At 36.3% G+C, this 8,743-nt stretch overlaps 1 protein-coding gene across 1 annotated transcript; it reads left to right on the top strand.

Moving 5' to 3' along the window:
* Window positions 1-4,329: 4,329 nt before the first annotated feature.
* On the top strand, window positions 4,330-8,149 carry LOC125870157 (uncharacterized). The gene is made up of 2 exons (XM_049550502.1): window positions 4,330-4,615; window positions 6,390-8,149. Exons 1-2 carry the CDS (start codon window positions 4,513-4,515, stop codon window positions 7,997-7,999), a joined length of 1,713 nt encoding a protein of 570 aa, XP_049406459.1. The 5' UTR covers window positions 4,330-4,512; the 3' UTR covers window positions 8,000-8,149.
* The last annotated feature ends 594 nt before the right edge of the window (window positions 8,150-8,743 follow it).

The raw sequence follows: 8,743 nt of genomic DNA on the forward strand, positions 1-8,743 counted from the left end.
CCATGCATAAAACATTTGAAACATTCTAAAAAGGGACATTTCATTTCATGACATGCCATTGACCAAGTTAAACATTATATAAAAGAGTTATAAAACATAAGTCATAAATCAAGGTCAACGCAAGTTAACTTCTTCTTTAAAATATTTGAACTCATACTTGATACTTCTTGAGTAACCTTAGTTCGTTATTACTTGTGGGAAATAGCCTTAACCGACATGAGACCATGTGAGCTATACCATGGAATCTTGTGTCTACCCCACACCGAAAAGAGGTTGTTCTACTTGCCTAAGTTAGAACCTTGGACTTCTAGCTTAAGTGGATCCACTAGCTAATAAACCTATGTGGGCACATAGTTATGGAATAAGGAGATTGCTACTAGAAACCCGAACTTTACTTCATGAAGACTTCCGTCTCATGAGATCACTTTGGAAACTCGGACTCTACTACGTGAGGGCTTCCATCTCATATACAATATCCACTCGGTGCTAAGCATAAATTCCCATGAATTAGTCATTTCTTACTTGACTTCATTACTCATGATACCCTTGGCCGACCGATTCAAGCTAGTTTCATTAAGATAGCTCCTAGTCTTTGATTCAATTATGTGAGAAAGTCTTTCAACCTAAGAATTATTTCTATGTGAGAAAACCTTTTACATCAAGCTAGTATGTGTTTTAGTACGAATATCCTTTCACAACACAACATCATCATTGGTACTTTACTCTCAAAGCACCCTTAAAACATTTGCATAGATTTCATAAAATAATGCATAAGTCCATAATTCACCTCCTTGAGGTCAAAACCCAATTTCAATCATCAACTCTTAGAAAACATGAATTAGATATGGATTTCATCATAAATTTATGTAAAACTACTAATACATGCTCAATTTCATAAAACTCTTCCTTGAAGATCAAAATCCATCAACATATGGTTCATAACTTGAAAACATAGGGATCACATGGGTTCATATGGGAATTCATCATTAAAAAACATTGCAATTCAGCAATTCATGCATAGAAGATCATAATTAACTCATTTAAATCAATAATAAAGAGAACCCATGATAATTGATGAAAACCCTAACTTAATTGGGGAATTCTACCTTTTGAAATAGAGAGATTTAGGAACTCCATGGATGAAAGGAATCCATGGATGAAAACTACCATACCTTAACTCCAAATTCTAGCCTTCAATGGAGAAATTGAAACCTTAGCTCGAAACCCCATGTGAATCCTTCTTCTTCTTCTTCAAGTTTCTAGAGAGAGAATATTTGAGAGGAAGTGGTTTTCTTTTGGAAATTTGGAAGAATGAAATAAATAGGGTGAATTTGAGGGTTAAAAGACTTATATAGGGGTTCTAAATGTAGGAAAAACGACATCGTATAAGAATTAATTAATTAGGAAAAGGCCCAACTGTCCCTGAAAATAACTGCCAAACAGTGACCCACGACCCCACCATCGACGGACCGTGGATAGACCTACGGTCCGTCCTGCACAATCGTGGTCTGATCAGAGACTTTTGGCCAGTCGACAGCCACTAGACCACAGGGTGTGGTCCCACCTACAGTCTGTAAGTGCCACCGTGATCCATGCCTGGACCATTTCTGAGGGGTCAATCTACGGACCCACCTACGGTTCGTGGCCCACACCATGGGCCATGGTTGGCCCTTCGTGGATGACACCCGGAAGGTCTAAAAAGTTGTTATTTGGTCTTTTTGAATACGGGGTGCTACACTCAAATAAGGTAGTCTCTAGTAGCAACCTCTAGTCCCAAACTACGTGCCCCCGTATGATTGTTTTAAATGACCTAGCTAGTGAATCCACTTTAGCAAATGATGATATGTACAGATTCTACCTTGGCAAGTAGTTTCCCTTTCTTTAGGTATGAGGAATATATCGGATTCCATGATGTAGCTCTCATGGTCTTATTGTCAGTTAAAGCTAATATCCCAAAAAATGACTGTGTTTTCTTCAAAGTTTATCTTATGTCCTTTATGTTAATATACTTGACCATGCTTTCATGATTTTCATGTCATCACTTCTTTAAAGCTTTTAAATGTCCCACTATGATCATATCTACTAGTTTAAGTTACTTATGTTATCATGCATATTGTCTCATGTTTAGTACATTTCATGTACTAATGCATACTTGTGTCTACATTATTTCACTAATGTAGGGTCCAACGCTAATATTCCCCATACTCGTGGCTAGTTGCTTCTTTTGGGCTTTTGAAGATTGGTGAGTCCTCATGATTCGAGGGCCAAGAGCATTTTATTGCTTTCATGTCATTTCTGTTTTCCAACTTTGTATGTGATGTATGGGTTACATCTCAATCAATTTCTTTATGATGTAATAGATGACTTTGAGACTTATGCTTAGACTTCCGCTTTTGTCAAACTCTTTTGTATGAATTGCTACCTTTTAAACTCTTTTGTTTATAATGTCTTGTATGATGTATCTTAAGTGGCTTTTTAATTATTAAATTTCAGCATTAAGAAGGATGTTTTTAAATTATTTATGCTTAACCCATCGGTGACCTCTTAAAGTTGACATCAACTTTCACTTAGACACCTAAACTAGACTTTGTTTATTTTAGACACCTCATGTAAAGTCCTGATGTGTCATTTTGACACTTTTTGTTGATATAGCATAGTGAGTGTGACCCACTAATTAACCACGCGTCAAACTCTTTTTTAGCCAATTTTTATTTTATATTTCCTTCTTCTTCCCCTTTTTTTAACCACCATTTTCTCAAGCTTGAACTTCTTCCATGGTGAAATATATTTGATGCTGCCACAAACGAGGAATCTAATTCCAAACGACAGAGTTTTTCCCCAAGATTTCCCAAGGATGATGCCCTTCTTCCTCAATTTAATTTGAGAAAAAAAAATTGAAATTTGAAGAAAACAAATGAAAAGTTGGGGATGAATAAAAAGTCACTAAAAAAATGAGATAATCTCATTAAAAGGAACTTAACAATGTGATATGAACACGTACACATTTGTATTTTTAAAAGTTCATTGGATCTTAGATTTATTCTTTTTAGCAATAAAATCTGTAGAATTTTCTTTTAGCAATAAAATTTGTGGAGCTGCATTTATTTGAAAAAAATTGAGTTACACAAGTTCACCAAAGTTATACCATAGAAGGATTGAACAATATTTAAGTAAAACAGATAGAGAAAATTTCGGGTATATGGTAGAAGATTAAGGGGTGTGTGCTACTGTGCTTATTTCTGCAACGTTGGAGAAGACGATGGGGTGGGGGTGGGGTGGGGTGGGAGATGCTTCTTTTAAAGATTTTTTAAGGTGATTAAATCTTTTTTTTGTTATTATTTGGAAAAAAAAGATGCCACGTGTCATCGATCCATTGGCCATTTTTTTTTATATAATTGATAGTTTATTATTTAAGAATTATTTTGAACAAAATGACAAGTGTCCTCATTTAATTTGACACTTTAGACATCATTCACGAGTGGAACACACTCACGATCATATTTTTGCTGAATGTAAAAAAAAGTGTTAAAATGACATATCATGACCTTACACGAGATGTCTAAAATGAACAAAGTCTAGTTAAGATGTCTAAATGAAAATTAATGCCAACTTTAANTAAAATCTGTAGAATTTTCTTTTAGCAATAAAATTTGTGGAGCTGCATTTATTTGAAAAAAATTGAGTTACACAAGTTCACCAAAGTTATACCATAGAAGGATTGAACAATATTTAAGTAAAAAAGATAGAGAAAATTTCGGGTATATGGTAGAAGATTAAGGGGTGTGTGCTACTGTGCTTGTTTCTGCAACGTTGGAGAAGACGATGGGGTGGGGTGGGAGATGCTTCTTTTAAAGATTTTTAAGGTGATTAAATCTTTTTATTTTGTTATTATTTGGAAAAAAGATGCCACGTGTCATCGATCCATTGGCCATCTTTTTTTTATATATAATTGATAGTTTATTATTTAAGAATTATTTTGAACAAAATGACAAGTGTCCTCATTTAATTTGACACTTTAGACATCATTCACGAGTGGAACACACTCACGATCATATTTTTACTGAATGTAACAAAAAGTGTTAAAATGACATATCATGACCTTACACAAGATGTCTAAAATGAACAAAGTCCAGTTAAGATGTCTAAATGAAAATTAATGCCAATTTTAAGGGACCACCGATGGATTAAGCCAATTATTTAATCAATTAAATGAATATTTTTAAATCTATCAATAATTACGATGTTAAAATAATAATTCACTTTAAGTTTAAGTCGTTTTCTCCAAATTAAATGAGGCTAGCGAGATGGGCCAATTTTATCATAATAACCCATAAACGAATGTTGGATATGAGTCGAAAACAACAATTGACGTCGTCATTCATCGTCCACTATTTTTCTACCAAAACACGCAAGAATTGATTCCCAGGAAGGAAGAAGAATTGGGTATTCTTGATTCTTATAGAGATGCTAAATTTTAGTTTTGAATTTCACAATTGATTTGAGGAAAAAAAAATGTTTGGATGCAAATGCTTCCGTTGGAGCAAAATTTCAGATCTTTCTTCCCGAGAACCTGATACTTTTCTTCTCCCAGAACCCATTCCTCAATGGCCTCAAGGTATGCAAAATCATCTTTTGTTGCCAATGTTAAAAGGGTTACTTGGATAATTAGATTTAACATGTGGGGTTTTATCTGTTGCCACTTTTTTTTTATAGTAATTGTGCCTATCATTGCTCTTGCATTGAAAAGAATGTCTTTTTATTCATAACTGCTCAGCAGGGGCGGAGCTAACAAGGGTTCCATGGAAAGTTATATTGTTTATACCCTACATGTGTTTACTTTTTCATATTTCGAAACTCTAAGCGAAAATCCTGGCTCCGACACTAGCTCAGGGTGTCTCACTTTCTCACTTTCTGCTCAGCAGGGGTGGAGCTAATAAGGGTCAAGGGGTTCATCCAAACCCTCTTTGATGGAAAAGTAGACGGTTTATATATGGTTAAGATTATTTTTCTTGGACTTCTTTGTGTGTTTACTTTTTCATATATTGGAACCGTGACAATTCGGGCTCTGCCACAACTGCTTAGGGTGTCTCCTTTTTTTGCTCAATGTCTGATTGACATTGAAATGCTTCTATGTTTCCAGCAAAACTGGAAATTACACACTTATAGTGGCATGTCTGCAATATTTTTCATCCAAATATCGTGACTATGTTAGGGTCCTTTGTCTTTTTATTTTTAATTGTTTAAATGCCTTCTTAAAAGAAGAGAGAAGAGTGTATGCTATTGCTTGTGCCTTGTAGTGAAATATGAATGAGTTGGTATCCACGGCTGATTCTTTTAGCACTGTAAAGAAAAGATTTTCTAATCTTTGTTGTGATTTCCAAGCATGTTATTGAGTGTGAATCATTCTTAACTGGTAGTTTCTCTTTTGCATTAAATTTTATGCTTTTAATTCTATTTGCCCCTTCGTACAAGGGCTCTACAAGTTTCAATACATAGAGTTGTCATTGAAGTACACTAGTCTGCGAAGATGCTACTGTAGCTTTTTTGATTGATAGGCACAGGGATAATGAGCAGTAAAATGGAAACTTCCTGATGTTATTTTGTTCTACAAGAAATTGAAATTACCACAAATTTCTGAATTGTGAATACCTTCTGAAAGTTCCACATACTTTGTTTGATCTGTAAAATCTTATGTAATACTGGTTTCAAGATTTATCTTGGTTTTCCTTCATGATTAACTTCCATATATTAAAGCAGGAAGTTGTTTCCTGACAATTTCTTGTTCAACTGATTAAGTTTCACTTCAATTTTCCTCTCTTCCTGTCCTCTATGTTGTACTTTCATTCTTATCTGACAAGAGGTGTTTTGCCACTCGAAGAAGACTTGAAATAACTTTGCAGACTGATTTGGCAATTTGCTGGATCCGTTATCACGAAACTTGGAAATCACAATTTTCAACTTGAATCCACTAAATGAAATTCTTACGAGTTGGGATAAGTTTGTATTGGATAGTTTATGATTCTTTGTTGTTATTTGAGACCAAAGCTAATTATCTCATGTTCTAAATGAGTTACTTGTTCAGCTTCTAAGTTTTCATTGTGATCAAACGACTCTTGTGGGTTAAATGTAAGAGTTTGTCATTCAATTTCCTTCTTTTTCTTGGAGAAGATTGTCTAGGTTCTTGGACATGCATTAGTTTTCTCAGTCGTTTGATATGATGTGTCTGTTTATGGGTTGTCGAATCAGAACTGTATCCCAATAGACTGTTAGTCGTTAGAATCATGTTAGCGGATTGCATACAAACCTATATTAATTCCTTTATTGAAAATTAATTAAGAGAAGAACACCTCTAATTTCAATTTTTTTCCTGCTCTCTGCCACTGTCTCAGGATGTTCTGGTACAGGATTCGCTAGTGGTACAATTAAACTAGGGGAACTGGAGGTTCATAAAATCAGCAAGTTTGACTTTGTCTGGGGTTGTAATTTGTCACAAGATCGGAAACAGGGTGTTAGCTTTTATAAGCCAAGGGGGGTGCCTGATGGATTTTTCAGCCTTGGCCACTACTGCCAATCTAACAAGAAGCCTCTACGAGGGTTTGTGCTTGTTGCTCGGGAAGTGGCTAAACCTGAGGCAGAAGATCATTGCAGTGGAAATCCTTGTTTGCCTGCGCTCCAGAATCCCCTTGATTACACGTTAGTCTGGAGTTCTAATGATGGAACTGAAGATAATTTCGATGGATCCGGTTACTTCTGGTTACCTCAACCACCTGAAGGTTATAAATCCCTGGGGTTCATTGTGACTACTAAGCCTGTTAAACCTGAGTTAGGGGAAGTCAACTGTGTTCGAGGTGACCTCACTGATGAATGTGAAACTTACCGCTTGATACTTAAAACCAGCTCTGTGCTTTCAGAAGTACTGGCAATTTGGAGCATAAGACCGCGGCATAGAGGAATTCATGGTAAAGGTATTTCAGTTGGTACCTTTTTCTGCAGTAGCTATTGGAGCACAGGGCAAGAGTTAAACATCGCATGCCTAAAGAACTTCGATACGAGTCTACAAGCAATGCCAAACCTTGATCAGATTCATGCAATCATTAGGCACTATGGTCCTACTTTGTTTTTTCATCCCAGCGAGACCTATCTTCCATCTTCTGTACAATGGTTCCTTGACAATGGCGCAATGCTCTATACAAGAGGCGATTCAGTTGCTAAGCCCATTGAGCCTGAAGGTTCCAATTTACCTGGTGGTGGGACAAACGATGGCCAATGTTGGATTGATTTGCCTAGCGATGCCCGCAGGGATATTGTCATATTTGGAAATTTAGAGAGTGCAAAACTTTATGTTCATGTTAAGCCAGCCTTAGGTGGTACTTTCACAGATCTTGCAATGTGGATTTTTTGCCCCTTCAATGGGCCAGCTACTCTAAAGGTAGGAGTAGTGAATGTTCCTCTAAGCAAAGTCGGTCAGCATGTAGGTGATTGGGAGCATTTCACTCTCCGAGTGAGCAATTGCACAGGAGAGTTGTGGAGTATCTATTTTTCTCAACACAGTGGTGGTGAATGGGTGGATGCTTATGATTTAGAGTTCATTGCAGGAAATAAAGCTATTGTTTATTCATCAAAGGGTGGCCATGCTAGCTTTCCTCATCCTGGAACTTACATTCAAGGGTCCTCAAAACTAGGGATTGGAATTAGAAATGATGTTGCACGTAGTAATCTCTATGTAGATTCAAGTACCCAGTATGAAATTATTGCAGCACAGTATCTCGGACATGAAGCTGTTAGTGAGCCATGTTGGTTACAATATATGAGAGAGTGGGGTCCAACCATTATTTATGACTCAAGAAAGGAGCTTGAGAAAATTGTTAATCGCTTGCCAATAATGGTTCGAAATTCAGTACAGAGTATTTTTGATAAGCTGCCAATGGAACTGTTTAAGGAGGAAGGCCCTACTGGGCCAAAGGAGAAGAACAACTGGTTTGGAGACGAAAGATGGTAGCACATTTCTTTGTCTATGGGTATCTTACTCTTGCCAGTAGATCAGAATTGGCTTGTTGTACCATTATGTACAGATTCATATTACTCTACGACTGGGCTTTGTAGTTGCTTTAGTTTAGCAATTTGTGAGGACGGACTATATTAAGGATCCTACAAGTCCATAGTCTATAGCAGGAGTTATGTTGATTATTTGGTTATCTACAGAAGGGAAGCAGAACACACTACTCATAAACCAAAAGGGCATCAAGAACGCGGTAATCCTTCACCTTAAAGCAAATTGATTCTTGTTATCACCATTTCATTCTGCACCTATCACAATGTGCTGCTTCTCTTTCATTGTGGCATCAGATTGTCCTTTGTGAGCTTTGACATTCCTCAATCCAAATCCTAACTTCATTGCAAGTTAAAGAATGTGATGCATTCCCTCCATCTTTTCTTCTCCATGCGGGCATTCTTTACTGTATGAGCAAGCGATGCCAGTTTAATGTTTGGCATTGACAGTCTCCCGTGCATCCCTCTAATCTAAACAGGTAAGAAACTTGGAGAATGATCATTTGGTTCGCAAACAAAGTCATGCAGGGATAACAGTATAGGGATTATTTAGTGTATATGTTTTTTAGTGAATGTTTATGTTCATTGCACTTGTATATACTGTGTATATATATAGTAATAGAAGTCCACAATTTTAACCTTGTTTTTGAAGTAAATAGAAGATACAAAGATGAGATTGAGGTTGTTTTGATCT

The sequence above is a fragment of the Solanum stenotomum genome, chromosome 7 (assembly GCF_019186545.1).
Source record: "Solanum stenotomum isolate F172 chromosome 7, ASM1918654v1, whole genome shotgun sequence".
NCBI classification, from domain to species: domain Eukaryota; kingdom Viridiplantae; phylum Streptophyta; class Magnoliopsida; order Solanales; family Solanaceae; genus Solanum; species Solanum stenotomum.

Coding starts and splice junctions, on each gene's coding strand:
- LOC125870157 (XM_049550502.1), top strand. CDS start 4,513: ATGTTTGGATGCAAATGCTTCCGTTGGAGCAAAATTTCAGATCTTTCT. Junction 4,616..6,389: donor CATTCCTCAATGGCCTCAAG/GTATGCAAAATC, acceptor CCACTGTCTCAG/GATGTTCTGGTACAGGATTC.